This window comes from Sciurus vulgaris (genome assembly GCF_902686455.1).
Source record: "Sciurus vulgaris genome assembly, chromosome: 1".
Taxonomy (NCBI): domain Eukaryota; kingdom Metazoa; phylum Chordata; class Mammalia; order Rodentia; family Sciuridae; genus Sciurus; species Sciurus vulgaris.
Window position 1 is genome coordinate 210,293,662 of NC_136461.1, and position 16,093 is coordinate 210,309,754.

The 16,093-nt window shown below is 63.5% G+C and overlaps 1 protein-coding gene across 3 annotated transcripts; it reads right to left on the bottom strand.

Annotated features, from left to right (window-relative positions):
• Positions 1-4,716: 4,716 nt before the first annotated feature.
• GPR20 (G protein-coupled receptor 20) lies at positions 4,717-12,954 on the bottom strand. 3 transcript variants are annotated; one of them, XM_079134808.1, is made up of 2 exons: positions 12,830-12,954; positions 4,717-5,820 (listed from the first exon to the last, which is right to left on the bottom strand). In XM_079134808.1, the coding sequence occupies exon 2, from the start codon at positions 5,794-5,796 to the stop codon at positions 4,723-4,725; it is 1,074 nt and encodes a 357-aa protein (XP_078990934.1). In that variant the 5' UTR covers positions 5,797-5,820; positions 12,830-12,954; the 3' UTR covers positions 4,717-4,722. The 3 variants fall into 3 exon arrangements, with proteins under 3 accessions (XP_078990934.1, XP_078990932.1, XP_078990933.1); XM_079134806.1 differs by having other exon boundaries at positions 4,717-6,629; positions 12,830-12,932; XM_079134807.1 differs by lacking the exon at positions 12,830-12,954 and adding an exon at positions 6,387-8,706.
• Between the last annotated feature and the right edge of the window lie 3,139 nt (positions 12,955-16,093).

A 16,093-nucleotide genomic window follows, 5' to 3' on the forward strand; every position in this document is an offset into this window, starting at 1 on the left:
TGTAGCTGGCTGGGGTTGGAGGAGCTGCCGTGCATGGGCTCATGTACACATTTACTACCCGTGGACACCTGTCACCAGCCAGGCCTCTGCTCCTGAGTGCCTGCCCTTGGGTGTGAAGGTCTTGGGGGAATCGTGTGTGGACTGTGAAGCGTGTCGTCTTCACAGCGAGGCCCTGGTGCTGCTGCTCTGGGGAGGATGGGCCTCCAGTGGGCACCAGGAGGGTGGTGCCACCCTGTCCTTGGAGCCCCCCAGGCACACCAGGCTCTGAGAGCCAGTGTCCACCCTCTTGGGACGCTGGGTGACAGGCCATGCCTGCAGTCCTGTCCACATGCATTCTGGCGATGTCCCTGACCAGCAGCACTGCAACATCACGGGGCAGTAGGTGCTGTGGCAGCTCCCGACTGGCCCCTGGCCTGCGACCTGGGCGCAGCCCTCACTGGGAGGCTGGGACAGCAGCTGCACACCTGGGACTCAAATGACACTGGCCCGCTAGGAGTGTCCCAGGGCCACCGTCCTGGCTGGTGATTCCACGCAGGGCAGGTGACAGTGCACCTGCCCACCCCCCAGCAGGGGCCCAGGAGGCCTGGTGTGGAGGGAGGGGCCAGAGCCTCAGGCAGGTTGTGGACATGGAGAGTTCTTCCTGTTCAGATCCTTGCTGCTAGAGTTGGAGGGTCTGAGTGGTGGGCTGGGGGCAGAGGGTGTGGCAGGCCCTGGAGGGCAGAGGTAGCTCCTGGGCCTCCACCAGCACCCCCGAGATTGTGTTTGGAGGCTCCAACTCCTGGGGCACCAGCCATCTGGGGTGAGACTCCCACCTCCAGCGGGCCAGGCGAGGCAGGAGGGTCCCAGGTGAGTCACTCAGTGGCGAGGCAGGGTTGGGGGGTCTGTCCTCAGTTCCTTCATCCATAAGATGGGTCCTGCTGTGAGGGGCACCATGGCCTCAAGGAGGAGCCCAGCTGGGAGGGAGCTGGGGCATGAGGAGAGACGTCCCTGCCAGTGGGCAGGGAGGGCCAGGAGAAATAGCTCTCATCATGCTTCTGAGCCTCAGTTTTCTTGGGAGCTGGGAGCACAGACCCGGAGGGTGGGCAGGTCTGTGCAGGGACTGACAACCCCAGGGTGGCTTCAGGCATGGGCTCTCTTCACATGTCGCATGGCCTCACCCACTCCTGATGCCCAGGAGGGAAGCTGGGGGCTAGAAAGCCTGGCATACAGAGCCCCCCAGGAGTGCCCTTGAGTGCCAGGGAGGAGCAGAAGACTCCATGGGAGGGATGGGGTCAGCGTCTGCAGCCAGGCCTCCTTTGGGTGTCCAGCTCAGACAGAGCCCTGGCCCCGCCTCAGGCGTCCAGGCTTCCAGGAAGCCAGGACGGGCGCCCGAGGTGACATTTCCTGCTATTAATGGCATTTAATCTAAACAGGCCCTAATATTTACCTTCAGCCGCCTCCGGCCTGGAGGGGCCAGACAGGGAGCCGATGGGGTGGCCTGCTCTTCCCATCCCAGTGCTCCCTGGGCGGAGGCCAGAGAGTGGGCTGTAGGCTGGCAAGTGGGCCCCATGGGGCCGAGAGAGCCCTCCCCATGCCCCCAAGCCCACATGTGAAGGGAGGGCGATACCCGGCCTCCCGGGGCCAGAGAAGGGAGGACTCCAGCACTCACTGGGCCTGCAGGCCAGGCGCTCCCCCTCGGCCTCCTGACCACACTTCTGGTGGTCTGGAAGGACTCTGTGGGGGGTCTGGCTGCCTGCCCACCTCCCTGTCCCCTCCCTGGACTGGGGATGAGGGTCCAACATTCTGCTGGTCCACAGTACACTCAGGCCCTGTGCTTGGCGCCCCACACCCCTGCTGGCCAGCCTGGGGGCTGAGTTGTGGGCACTGGGGGCAACAGCCCCAACTCAGGATCAGGGTGTCTGGGAAAGGGGGCTGTTGACATCGGATATAATCATAGACACCACTCCACATGGCTCTGGCTTTTTGGAAATCTGGAGATGGACGGAGGACAGGGATGGGGGATGCACAGGCCTCACACCTGGCCTGTGCTGCAGCATCGGGAGCGGGGAGCACACTGAGGTGCCAGGGGTCAGACCGGGTCACTGGGGTGGACGCCCCGCCCACCCCTGCCCTAGCTACAAGGCAGGGGAGGGCATGGGACGGGGAGCTGAGGCCTGCTTGTCGGCGTTCTGCAAGAGAGGCCATCGGCCCGGGTTCTCAGAGGTGTGAGCATGGCCCCAAAGCGCCCCTGGCCCTGGGAGACAGGTGGCCCTCCTACCCCAGGCTCTGGCAGTCTGAGAAGCCTTTGAGGCCCCAGGGAATCCAGGTCAAAGGGTGAGCTTTCAGAGTGGAAAGGGACTTGGCTCACCCGCCTCAGACCCCCTCCTCCTGGAAGAGATCGTGCCAGGAGCGTTGCAGTCCCTCTACCTCCAAGCAGAGCAGCCGGCTAGCGTCAGTCATTTCCTCTCTAGTGTGAATTAGAGTGCTAACCAGACAGTGAACCATGAAGGGGGACTTGGATGGGGCTGAAAGAGGGAAGAGTGGCAGAAAGGTGGTGGGGCTCTAAATGCCGGCAGAGGAGGGGGCACACGCGACCAGAGAAGGGGACCACAGTCCACGTGTGAAGTCAAGTGGGGCTGGTGCGTCCCTGGCCCCTCACTGGGCTCCAGGAGGCAGGCTCGGACCCGCCTTTGCCCAGGCTGTCCCCAGCTGAGTGTCCCTCCCCACAGCTTTCTGGTTCCCTGTAGCCACGGTCCAGTGAGGTGGTCCTCACAGGGTAGTAGGGAATCGGGGTGGGGCCGTCATGCCCCAGGTCACAAGGAGAGCTGGCTGGGCTGGGGCTCTGAGGATTTCCGGGGATGGAGCAGGAGAAGCCAGAGTCCTTGAGTAAACAGAGTCCCGGGCCCCTGACCTGAAGGACTGAGCCCAGGGTGAGCACCTGGGTGAGCGGGCAGCCCAGCGCGTGCCGGCCCTGTGGCTGGCAGCACTGCCCCTGCTCCAAGTCTTCCCTCGGGGAGCGTGCCTGTCGAACCGGCCCTGGGAAAGCCGGAGTCCTGTCCAAGCCTCCCGCCTGAGGCTGCGTCAGGGCTCTCCTGGGCTGCCGGCTACCTCCTGCCTGAGAGCCAGGCCCCTGGCCTTTTGGAACTCTGGTCCTGGTGAGCTGTGGCTGCTGAGTGCCCTGGGAGCCGGGGCAGGAGCAGCTCCGACAAAGGGCCTGCCCCGTGAGGGTCGTGGGTATGATGGTCAGGAGGACAGTGGCTGATGCCATGGCTTCTTGGGCACGGGGCCAGGAAGAAGCCCCTGACGGAGGTCCCGGCCCCCCTGCTGGGCATGCCTCTGGTGCCAGGGCTCCAATCTGGCCAGCTGGAGGCTATGGGCCCACCTTCCCCACCCCACGATGTCCTGGAGCCAGAGGCGCACAGGGCTCCAGGGACCACACTGGCCCTGCTTCTCCAGGTATCCCCTCTGCAGTCTTGGCAAAGCCCTTTCCCTCTGAGCCTCAGTTTCCCTGTCTGTAAAGTTGGGGTGTAAATGGCATTCCGATCTCCTGTCCACACCCTCTCCAGGGCCTGAGCGTGGAAAATGACAAGATGGGGGCCTTGGCTCCCCTGCCTGCCCCCCGTCGCAGATGCACAGGCCACAGGGGACTTTCTCACAGGCCAGGGCGCGAGCTGGGCCTGATCCCACCTCACCTGCTTAGTGGTCCTGGCCGAGTTCCAGGACAGGGACGCTCCATAGGCCCCTTCCCATGTACGGTCTGGAAAGGGCCCCAGAAGCCTGGGCATGGGCCAGAAAGCACGTGGGAAGTGATCCGGGTTCCAGCTCAGAGGTGATCAGAGGTCCAAGCCAGAGAGCTGCCTCTCCTGTGTGGACGGCGTGGGGGACACAAGCCGGGTCAGGGTGGCCAGGCCTGAGCTCTGTGGCTCCGGAGGGGAGAAAAGCCCTGTGGCCCTCGGCTGGCAGGCTGCGTTCCCGTGGTCCACAGGATGGGCCTGGGCCCCGACGCCCTCCGGGGACGGTCTTGGAGGGTCTGAGCAGCACCCCTGGAGGAGGAGCAGGTCTCTGCAGCTGATCGGATCGGCCGTGCTGCTGGTGCACACCACTCGCCCTTGGAGATGCCTCTCCTGTGCAGGCTAGAGGCTCAGCAGAGGTCGAGGCCCTGGGGGTCACGCCACTTGCCCTTGGATGCCTCTCTTGTGCAGGCTCCAGGGTCAGTGGAAATCAAGGCCCTGGGGGGCCCTGTCTTCTGTGCAGTTTGTGGAGGCCTCAGGTGGGGGCCTTACAGAGATGCCCCCCAAGCCCAGGGCCGTGTGACATTGATGTCCCTACGTCTTCCCCGTCCTTGTTCTGCCACCTGTGTGTGCAGGCCTCTTGGGGCTTTTCTAACCCTCCTGGGAATCCACAGGACCTAACTGATCTCTGTGTCTTTTCCCTAGGAGCTCCTTCCGTGGACAAATGGCCGAGCGAGCAGCATTTCCAGCCAGCCTTCTGGGCTTTCAGAGGATGCGGCAGACCCCGGGGAAGGGAAGTGATCGGCACTTGGACCCTGGCACTCCATCTGGAGCCCATGCAGACACTGCTAATCAACCACAGCACAGTGGCCTTAGAATCTCAATGCAGCACCCGGGGTAGCCATCTCCAGTCCATCCAGACGAGACCAATTTGCTTCCCCGGCCCAGCGGGTGTCTGGGCTGGTCACCTGGCCGAACCCTGACCTTTGGCCCCTGGCGGAGTGCTGCTGACCTAAGGCTCAGGTCCATTGGTGAGGGCCTGGGTGAGCACAGGAGGGCCAGCTCGGAGGAGGTGCTGGGGGCGCAAGCCCTTGGAGCCCTCGTGCATGCTGACCGCATCGCCGCCACTGGGCTCGCACTCTGCTGCGCGCCCATGGAAGAGGCCACGGACGGTGGCCTGGAAGCCACTGGTGACGAAGCAGTAGACGATGGGGTCCATGCAGCTGTTGAGGCTGCTGAGGGCCACGGCCACGTGGTAGGCCACAAGGCTCGTGTGGCGTGGCACGGTGGGCCACAGTGCCACTGCCACCTGGCGGGCGTGGAAGGGCGTGAAGCAGACGAGGAAGATGACCAGCACGGTGAGCAGCAGCTGCATGGCCCGCAGGCGGCGCTGCCGGCCCTGGCGCAGCAGGCCCGGCCGCGAGAGCGCGCACACGATGCGGCCCGTGAACACGCTGATGACCAGCAGTGGCAGCAGGAACTCCAGCACGGTCAGCGCGAGCATGCGGCAGCAGGGCCGGCCGCCGGCCGCCACGCCCAGCACCGACAGGGTCACCGCGCCCGCAGCCAGCCACACAAAGGCGCACACGGCCCTGGCACAGGCAGGCTGGCGCCAGCGGTGGGAGCCCTCAGGCTGCACGATGGCCAGGTAGCGGTCCACGCAGATGCAGGTGAGGAAGAGGATGGAGCAGTGCATGTTGAGGAAGTAGCCCAGGACGTGCGGGAAGGCACAGCGCAGGCAGCCCCGGGCGCCGTAGAAGACCGCGAAGCGCGTGGGCAGGGACAGGCCCACCAGCAGGTCGGTCACCACCAGGTTGATGGTGTAGATGACTGATGGCGTCTTGGCCCTGGTGCGACAGCAGAAGACATACAAGGCTAGTCCGTTGAGCACCAGCCCAGCCAGGAAGATGGCCCCGTGCACCGCCATCAGCGCCAGCCACAGGCCCGGGAAGGCTGCGTGCAGCTCCTCGTCCAGCAGGGCGAACAGGTGGAACAGAGACGCCTCTGACACGCTGCTGTTGGCCCACGCTACCGTGGCGTTGGGGGCTGCCAAGGCCCAGGGCCCTGCTGCAGACACAGAGGGCATGGTGGTGGCTAGCAGGCCCTGGCCCTGAAGCAAGGAGAAGGGGTTACCTGCAGCTCCAGCCTGGTACCCCACTCCGCTTGAGGCTAGAACCTCGCCTGGTCTGTCCACTGTGTTCCCCCTACAATCTTGCCCAGCCCTGCCTGAGATCCCTGCTCTCTGCGCCACTCAGACCTGACACTTGCAGTGTGGAACGTCAGCAAAATGCTAAGCTTCCTAAGACTGCTGTCGCTAGGCAGGCAAAAACACATTCCCCACAGGACTGTCCTCAGGCTAGAGAGAGAAAACAAAGGGAAGGTGACAGGCTCGAGATGTGGTTTCAGGGCCTGGTTCCAATCTGGCTCTTCTACTTTCCTGCTGTGCATCCTTGGGCAAGTCGCTGAACCACTCTGTTCCTTATTTCCTAATCTATACTATTGGAATTTGGCTATTGCTGGGAGGATTAACTGAGCTGATCGAATCAGGGCACAGCCGCACCTAGCACACCTAGTGGCTGATAAACTTGTTCTGCTGGGACGGAGCCCTGCCCACCAGCTGCTTGCCTCGACCCTGTCCCCAGACCTGCTGTCACAGCCCCCCATCCTCCCGGCCACCCCGCTCTTCTCACCTCCAGGTCAACACGCTGGGGACGGGTGCTCAGCAGAGTGGATGGGCTGAGAGCTGGCCCCCTGTCCTCTGCGGGCTCTGAGGGCAGGGCATACTTATTCTTCGACTGTGGGGCGGCTGGCTGGCGCGGGAGCCTGGAGCCAGGTCCCAGCAGCCACCAGGAGGCTGGGTCCAGTGCATGCTGTGCTCCGGGCAGGGGGCTGGGCCGAGCTGCCCCTCTGTTTACGTTCCTGCCGAGCAGTGTTTAACTGGGCCCTGATTTATCCCTTTATTTATAAAGCAAGGGTTAATGGAGCCTGCCCCCACCCCAGGCTGGGCTGACCCTCCAAATAAGGACATTTCTGTCTTTTTCAGGAGAGAGGAGAAGCCTCTGGGGAGAGGCGGGGAGGCGGGGTGGGCACCCAGACATTCTTGGTGCGCAGGGTCTCCCGTAGGGTCAGGAAGACCCTCCCCATTCCCTTCTGGGGGCCATCTGCTGTAAACAGCATGGGCACTGCCACACCCAGCAACTGGCTGTGTGGCCTTGGGTAGCAGGCTCCCTCTGGCCATCCCATTCCATCCTGCTGAGGGGAGACACTGAGTCCTGCTGCCCAGGGAACCGGGGGATTGTGCCTGGCCTAGTAGGGTGGGTGCAGTGAAGGAACACTGGCTTCCCAAGGGTCAGGTCTGGCAGGCAGGTGGCCCTACCTCCATCCTCAGCTCAGAGAGGTTGGCGCCTGCCTGAGGTCACCCAGCATGCCCTCTGCCTCCGGGACCCCTGTCCTGGACCCCTGCCCTGAGGCTGCTAGGGGAAGTCAAGTGCTGCCCAGGCATGAACCTGGCCCCTGCCAGCCCAACACACAGGGGCCAGGCTGCAGCATCCTCTAGGTGGGCTCGCTATCAGCCCCTCCCAGGCAGGCTGACATGGGTGAGGAATGGATTGCTCCTGCACCAGCCCTGGGGGCTCCAAGGGGCAGGAGCCAGGGTGGTGCTTGGTGGGCCCTAGGGGGAGCAGGGGCTGGAACCTATGCCCTCCTGGAGGCAGGGAGAACCAGAGGTCTCCAGGAGGCAGAGGAACCTCATCCTGCACTGGCGAGGCCCCGGAAGGAGGGGCCTGAGGAGACGCCCAGATCGCTGGGGTCTGTCGCAGAGTGGCTTTCCACTTTGTCAGCCCTGGCGCGTCTGAGTGTCACAACCAAAGACAAATCATAAACATTACGAAATGTTTCCCCTGGGAGCTGGCCACAGGGGTCCTGCCTTCCCAGGAAACTCCCTAGGGCCAGCCTTGCGTGCTCACCAGCTACTGTGGTGCTGGGGACACGGACCAGGGCAGTGGGAACTCTGGGGCCTTCAGAGTCCAGGATGGATGGGACCTCAGAACACCCCAGAGGCTAGACAGGTGAGGAGAGCAGGGTTCTCTGCTCTGAAAGTCTGAGCCCTCTTCTCAAACAAAGCTGAGTCCTGATCCTGGTTACACACTTGTCCCCAATCCTAGTAACACAATGAGTCTCGATCCTTGTCATGGCCTGAGACCTGATCCATGTCACATGCTGAGTCCTGATCCTGGTCACATGCAGATCCCCAATCCCAGTAACACAGTGAGCCTCAATCCCTGTCATATTCCGAACCCCAGCCTAGGACGTGCATTGAGCCCAACTCGTCTCACACTGACCCCAGGCCCTGTTGCACTCTGAGACTTAATCCAGGTCACATGTGGAGCCTGAATGCCAGTCACACTCTGAGTCCTGGGCCTGGCCACAGCCTGGGTCCCACCCTGCCATCCTTCTTCTCTGCCTCCCTTTCCACAGTGACTAAAGTCCTGATTTAATTATTAAATGACCACTCTCTGGAGCTTCTACTCACAACCCTTTTTGTTTTGGAGGACAAGGAACTCAAATGTGTGCTCAGGTCCCCTCGTTTGCCATGACAGTGGCCCCCGTGAACACTTCAGAAGGAAGTGTAGGCCCTTGGGGGTCAGCCTGGTCTCCCTGCCCAGGCAGAGGGGGAGGCAGAGAGGTCTGGGGGAGATGATGCCATCCCCTGTCCCCTTCCTGGCAGGTGCTCTGGGACTGTCCACAGCAGAGCAGACTCTATGGCCTGGAAGAGCTGGCTGGAGCCCAGTGGGCAGGGCTTGTGTTGTATGTTTGCAGTGCTGAGCATGGTGCTGGCGCTCGGGGCCTGGAGTCTGCACCAGGGCTACAAAACTTCACATTCACCACTGGTCAGGCCTGCTTTGCCTGCCGACACCTGGACGCTTCCCTGGGGTGGGCAGAGGGCAGACCCAAGGAGATGGAGCCTGCTGTCTGTGGTCAGAGTCAGATGGGAGGACAGAGTGGGGGAGTTGAGTCCGGCTCTGGCCAGGACCGCCCTGCCAAGCCGGCTCCCTCTCTGAAAACAACGTGTCCCAGAGTCCCTGAGCCTCGGTTTCCTCGTGTGAAGTGGGAGGCATAGACTCTACCATGAGGGTTGCTGCACCAGCGTGACATCAAGCATGCAGTAGGTGCTCAAAAGTGGGCAACGGGGCCATGAGGAGACAAGCTTGCTCCTGAGGGAACACAGGGCCCTGAGGCATGTCCACTACCAGCCTGAGCAGGGGCCTGGACGGGACCTGCTTAGCAGGAGGTGCCTTCTGCCAGACAGACCCTGCCAGCCTCCTTCCTGAGCTCCTGGTCTGCTCCCTGCCCTGGCAGCCTCTGCCGGCCTCCAAGGACTGAGGCCAGGACTCTCAGGGCTGGGGTGCCCGTGCACTCATGGCGCCCGCCTGAGAGAGGCATGGAGGGCCAGCACTCTGCAGGCCCTCCTCTCCAGGCCTCTGCCGGCTCCCGCATCCCGCCACGCTCTGTTCACCGTCAGGACTCGCTCTGGGCTCGCCTTCTCGCCCCTCTCTGGGCCCCTGGTGCCTCTCCCTGAGTCCACTCCCTGCAGGGCAGTCCCTGCACTGCTGGGTGCCACCCTCCCCGTCAGACTGCTGCATCTTGGGGGAGCAGCCCAGGGCGGATGTGGCACCCCGAGCCAGCCCCACGGAGGATGGCAGGGGGGCTGTTCTCACCATGGCTTTCAGTGCCTTCCTGGAGGCTGGCGGTGCCCACCAAGGGTGCCGTGGGGGCCTGGCTTTGGCTCCACCTTACCACTCACCAGGCCAGCAAGGAAGCCACCGGCTGCTGGGTCCTGCTGACGTTAGCTCCCCAGCTCCCCCTGCTGCCTTGGTGACAGTGCTCTCTGGTTTAAGCCAGCTCCACCCCGTCCCCACCTGTGAGGCCTGGACAAGCTACTCCACCCCTGGCAGCCTCACTTCCCTCACCCGTGACCTTAGGGACCCTGTCTGTTGAGCCTGTGAAGGAAATCTGGCAGTGACAGAGGTGTTGGATGACGGGGAGACTCCCTGTGGACCCACCTGGGAGGGAGGAAGGCTTCATTCCAGAAAGGGCACTGGCCCTGCTGCGCCAGCTGCCCACAGGTGGGAGAGTGGGGCCACCCAGATGCTCAGCACAGGATTTCTCAGAGCCTTCGCGAAACTTGCGACTCTGGGAATTTCCCAGAGAGGAGAAGGATGACTTTCCACAAAGTCATTTGATCCTGTCCCCACCCCTGGGGCTCCCACCCCATCCAGCCTCAGGGCCACAACAGTGCCCACGCCCCAAGGGTATGCAGCTGCTGTCCCACTGGCTGAGCATCTGCTGTGTGCAGGGCAGCGGAAGGCCAGGGCTCCTGCCCAGGGAGACTGCCTGGGAAGCAGGTGGGTGTCTCTCCAACCTGCCTCCTTGGCAGGTGGGCAGGGAGGGCAGGTCCTGACTACTCTCTGGGCTCCTCTCAAGTCCACCCCATTGCTCCTCTGCCTGCTGCATGTGGGGCTCGGTAATAGGTGGCCTGCAGCTTGTGCGCCAGGGCAGGGGAGGGCAGGCCTGGAGAATGGGTGGGGACTCTTCCCACCAAGCATCCAAGCTGCACCGGGAAGAACCGGAGCCCCAGAGAAGTGAGCAGCATGCCTGGGTCACCCAGCAAGGACCTGGTAGACCTGGGGATCGGGCCCAAGTTGAGCAGGACCCAGCACAGGCAGCAGAGGTCTGCACGTGGTGTCTCTGTGCCAGGCATGTCCACGGGTCTGTGTGGGCTCCAGCCTGTGCCCCCAGTGAGTGACACTTGTGGCTTTCCGTGGCCAGAATAGCCGTTATTGGGAACGTGTGCTGCAGAACCACAGGCCACTGTTTTCAAGGGTCTGGGCAGCCAGGACCCACTGAGTCCTCCAAAATGGACCACATGCCCCAGTTCACCCAGATAGTCTCAGCTGGCTCAGCCAGGGCTCCCCCACCCAGCTCAGGGAGAGGATGAAGCACCACAGAGGAGTCCACCCTGGCTGACTACCTCGAGGGCCACCAGCAGACAGTCCCTCCCCTGGGACTCTGGCTTGGATGGAACTCCCTCATGTTCCTGGGGGAGGGGAGGACACTGGCCATCTGCAGGTCCTGCAGGCTCCCAGCCAGTGCCTCCCTGTCACCTGGTTCGTTGTTCTAGCCTGGGCAGCAGCGGCTATAGCAGCCCAACATGTGCTCCCACCCCATCCCCTCCGGGGGCTGCTGAGACTGGCAATCCATGGTGTGCACCTGCACCAACTGCCCAGCTCTTCTGCCCGAAGACCCTGAGCCTGGCACCCCTGGCCCTCACGCTGCCTGATGTGCTGTTCCCTCTGCCTGGGTCATCTGGGCAGGCACAGCCCTCCCTGAACCCCTCTAACCTCCTGGTGCCCTGGTCAGCCCCCACCCCGGGCGATCTAATCCATGATGTGCAGAGCCAATATGATCCCTTCCAGGGTCCCACTGATGCCTCCTGTGATATCCCCAAGTGGCTGTGATTGGTCCCATTTTGGCTATGCAGAAACCAAGACAGGGAGGGGTTAAGTCCTCTGTCCAGGGTCACCCAACCAGGGGTGGGGCTGGGTGTTGTCTGCTGCTGGGACCCAGCTCAGCTCAGCTCATGCCTGAGATCCTGCTGTGCAGAGGGGCTGGGCAGACACTAGCCAGGCTGTGTACCCAGGGCTGGGCCAGGGAACAGCTAGGACCGTGTGTTTGGAGACTTCAGACCTGGGCTTGAACCTTAGCACTCTGAGGGCACAAAGGAGCCCCAGGCAGACCCAGCCCCTCCTGACAGAGCACATGGTGGGGGCAGGGAGGCAGCGCAGCCTCAGGAGGGCCTGAGAGCAGTGTTTCAGGGAGAGCGCAGTGTTTCAGAGCTCCCGAGGTGGGGAGCCCAGGGGGCCCAGGGGTCAGCTCTGCCTGGACTTAGGGTGACTGTGAGCGCTACTGGGGACCCTTCAGGCCTACGCTACCTCCTGGGGATCCTTCCTGGGCTCCCGAATCCCGCACACCCGTGCTGGCCCTCAGGGCTGCAGCAGGGTAGCTGCTGAACCAAGAAGTGTGTGATTTAGAAAGGACACAGGCCTCTGGACACAGGCACCCACCACTCCCCTAGGTTACCCAGGACAGAATGGGGCCCCAGGCTTCCTGCCGAACACTGCCACAGTCCCTGCCTTTGCTGAGGGTCCTGTTCTGCTAGGCTCAGAGAAGGGCAGTTACTTGCCTATGGCCACAAAGGCGGGAGAGGAGAGGGGAGGAGAGCCCCAGACAACTCAGTGTCAGGGACAGAAAGTGAGGACGAGTGGGCAGGTCCAGTCTCCTGCCCAGGGCCATGCACTGCCACCACCAGCCTTCTGTCCCAGCCCTGCAAAGGTCGCCCAGCTGCACCATGTCTGCCCCGCCAGGCACCCTGGCTGTTGTCCAGTTCCCATCCTGCCTGCCCCCCTGGGGACCCTGCTCCTGCTGACTTCTCACAGGGAGAGTGGCTGGGCAGTGCCAGTTCTGCGGTCCATGCTAGCAGCTGAGCCCCCACTGGGCCTCGGTATCCCCATTCCTAGAGGGGGAGGAGAAGGGCAGAGAGGGAGCAGAGACCCTGAGCTGGAAGAACAGGGCTGACTTCGGGGGCCTGGGAGCCTGTCCTCCGAGCCCTCCACCCTAGCCTTGCCCCAGCTGGGAGCGGGGTGGCTGCAGCCCCAAGCTTGCTAAGTGCCTCTGGGGTTCCCTGATCCCATTGCAGGCTCAGCCTCTGGCCAGCCCACTGCCTTGAGGGTGGGGAAACCGGGCCCAGTTTGGGCTTCCCCATCAGATGTCCAGTGTGTCACTGAATGAATAAATGAACATAGGGAGACCTCCGGGGCCACAGGCACCCCGCAGCAGGGAAGAGCGCTGCTCGGTGCCCAGCAGGCGGGTGCCTCTGCACACCCCTCTCGGCCTGGCCAGCTCCTGCCTGCCCTCGTCCCGGGGGCCTCAGTTTCCCCCCTGCCAGGACCCTGTCCCCTTCCCGGGCTGCCTGCCTGGCGGGGCAGTGGGGCCCCGGGGCTCTGCAGGAGCCTCCTGCCCAGGGCGCTGGGGAGCGCCGACACCCGCCCGCAGGGACTCACCGTGCCTTCGCCGGGGCTGGAGGCTGAACAGCTCGTCCTCTGCTGGTGTGTGAGCGCTCCGCTGCGGACCGACTGGTCGGCGCCCTCCTGGGGCCTGACGTCAGGCCCGCTCCGGCTGCTTTTGGGCAAAGGCGGCAGGAGGGGGCGGGTGGGGGGCGGGTGGGGGCGGGGCGTCTCCTTCCCCACTCCGCGGCCGGCCGGGAGGAGCCGCCAGGACCCAGGAGAGGGCCTGTGGGGCCGCGGCCCAGCGACCCTCTGGAGCTACAGGGTTAAACTGAGGAACGGAGGGAGGCGCTGTCCCAGGGCTGCAGGGGCTGGAGGTGGGACTGGTACTCCTGCCCACGTGGCGCTGAGCCTCCGTGTGTTCCCATTCACGATGTGTTGGTCGCTGGTCTTGGGCTGGGTGCTGTGGGTGCCTGGGCGACAGAGGCCCCCTGGAGTGCACACTGAGGGAGGGTGATGTTGCTGTCCGACACACCATCTCAGCAGCCCCCATGTGCACAGTGGTGGGTTTGATCTTGTGGGCAGCTGAGAGCCATTGAAGGTTCTGGAGGGGGGGTGCCGTGGCTCTGGAGGTGTCTTCCCGCCTCCAGGCTCCCCACTATTGCTGGGCAGAGCTACCCCTGTTCCTTGTCTTGCACCTGCCTTGTGTTGGAACTGTCCTAGATGGGAACACTGAGGCCCAGGGAGGTGCAGGAGCCTCTGGCCCACCTATGCTGCTCTCCCTGGACCAGGACCAGCTCCTGGCTGGCAAGTCAGGGCTTGAGGGGTCCTGCTGGGCTTGCAGGGCCTGGGCACAAGGCTCAAAGTCATTTCGGTGGGGGAGGAGGCGTGGAGGCTGAGCCAGCAGGGTTCACGTTTCACGATCGGGCGAGGGCTCTGAGTCACAGCGGGGCTGGCCAGGCCTCACGTCCACCTTCAGCCTCGTTCTCACAGAAATCTCAGGGTCCCCAAACCCACCAGAGGATGCCTGGGAGGGGTGACAGCATGGGGTGGCCTCCAGTACCCCTTCCTGGGAGAAGGGTCTCCAAAGACCTAGGACTTCTGGGGTGAAGCCAGGAGGCTGGGGTTCCGAGGGTCAGACTGACCCCTTAGCCCTCACAGGAGACAGGAACAGGGACGGTTTCCCCCTGTCACCTTCACCAAGCTGTGGTTCAGACCAGGCTATCTCTAGTTGGGTCAGAGGTTAGACAGTGCCTGGGCCTGGTCAGGACCTCTTCAGGAGGTCTGATGGAGCCAGGTGCAGCTGCCCACCCTGGGGCTGTTGAGCACTCTGGGCCCCAGCCCACAGAAGTGTCCTTCCTTCCCTGAGGAGACAGAGGGTAGAGGGAGCCACAGCCATGGCTTCCTGGCAGGACATGGAGTGTCCCTGGGAGACACTGGTGCAGCTGCCTGTGGGCTCAGCTTCCACCCTGGCCTCTGGCCCCAGCCTTGGCCTTGACTCTGAGGCCTGAGTCTGCAGCCCAGTGACCTGGGTGGTTCCTCACTTGCCCTGGGACTCTACACAGGTGGGAACCACACCCACAAGGACAGCCTGGCTTCTGCTGCCAGCAGGGAAGGGGACCCTGTCAGGAAGCACTGCCCTGCCTTGCAGACTGGAGGAAATAGGGCTGGGCTGGGGTGGTGGGGGGCCAGGACTCGCCCAAGGTTCATGGAACTGAGAGGAGGCCGCTTGACTCCCCAAAGGGGGAGACACAGGCCAGATGTGGGCCCAGAGGTGGGGAGCTCTGGCGGGGGAGGCTCAGCTGAGGCAGATCCCCTAGGCAGTCATCCGAGTAGCTGGGAGGTGCCGGGCATCCAGACCCACCAGGCCAGCTTGGTTGAACAGGGAGACTCGACCATGGCCTGCCTGCTGCAGTGACACCCAGGGCACTTAGCTTAGTGCACACAGGTGGGGCAGGCAGACCCTGGGCTGGAAGAAGGCCCCGCGTCTAGTGGCCTGGGGGCTGTGTGCCAGAGCCCTGACGCTGGGCCAGCAGGTCACCTCAGTGACCTGGTAGACTCTGTGTCCTGGGCTGTGCCAGGAGAACACCCGCTGAGCCTTCTTCCTATGGGCTGCAGTGGACTGCCTGGTCATGCAGGCAGGAGTGGGACACGGTGTGGGCTGTGGATGCTGCTGAGGGAGCGCAGAGCAGAGGGAGGCGCCCTGCCAGAACCGTGGGGGGCACTGCTGGGCTCCTGGGTGGCAGGAGGAGCAGAGACCCAGGCCCCAAGGAGCCAGTGCTGGAGGGCTTGCTGGAGGAGGCCGGTCTCTGGCCTCCATGGTTCCCCAGGATCCACGCTGGCTTTGCATGCCTTGCCCCATGCCCAGGACCCCGGCGTGCGGCCAGGTGTGGGGGTGTGGGCTGGGCTGCCCGCCTGCTCTCCTGAGCTTCAGCCTGCAGAATGGGCCCAAAGGGCCTGGGGGAGAGGGGAGCTGGAAGCCCACCTGAGTGGCCCACCTGTTCTAGATGGGAAACGGAGGCCTGGAGAGTGACTCAGCTCTCGGTGGTCTCAGCTTCAGCTTCCTCAGAGCCGCTGTGGCTCTGTCTCCTGGCCTGGGATTGGGAGGGGGTGTACTTCATGTTGTTTCAGGGCCCCAGGCCCCGAAGCCAGTTCAGGAGACACTGGGTGGGTGGTGGGTTCCCCTGAGCAGGGAGGACAGCAGGAGCATGATGGAGTTTACCTGGGGCTTCCCGGTGGCCATTCCTGAGGGAGCCTGATCAGCTTGCTGATCCCGGGGAGCTCCTGCCACCCCGAGCCTTCTGCAAGGGTCCAAGGAGGCAGCAGAGCCTTTGGGGTCTGACTCCCGCAGGGTTGCTGGGGACTGTGCCCTCCCTCCATGGCCTCCTCTGGACACCTGGCTGGGGAGGTGCCCTGGGTGAGGTGGCAGTGCAGGGCCCTTCCTGCCCTCCTGTTCCAGGTACTGTAACGTAAAACACAGCAGTTAGAGATCCCACCCCCCAGGGGGTGACCTGCAGTCCACAGCGCTGCTCTGCGCTGTCACTCAGGGAATAACTCTGAGAAAGCATGGAGGTGTCGCCACCACCTCCCGGGAGTGGCCTGCGGTCCAGCTCTTCCAGAGTGCGCCCTCCAGTCCCCAGATAGCCTTCCACTGGGGCCCCCTCGGAGGGAGGCTCAGAGAGGTCACCCCAGGAAGTGGGGAGCAGGGTTTAGCCCAGAGCCTGTGGCCCGAGTCCCTCACCTCTGCAAACCCTGAATTGTGCTGCCTTCTCTCTGGAAGTTTCTGGAGGCCACCTGCCTGGACCCAGCACCTGGGCAAGT

Bases quoted from the DNA above. Each gene is read 5' to 3' on its own strand.
- GPR20 (XM_079134808.1), bottom strand. From the start codon at position 5,796: ATGCCCTCTGTGTCTGCAGCAGGGCCCTGGGCCTTGGCAGCCCCCAAC.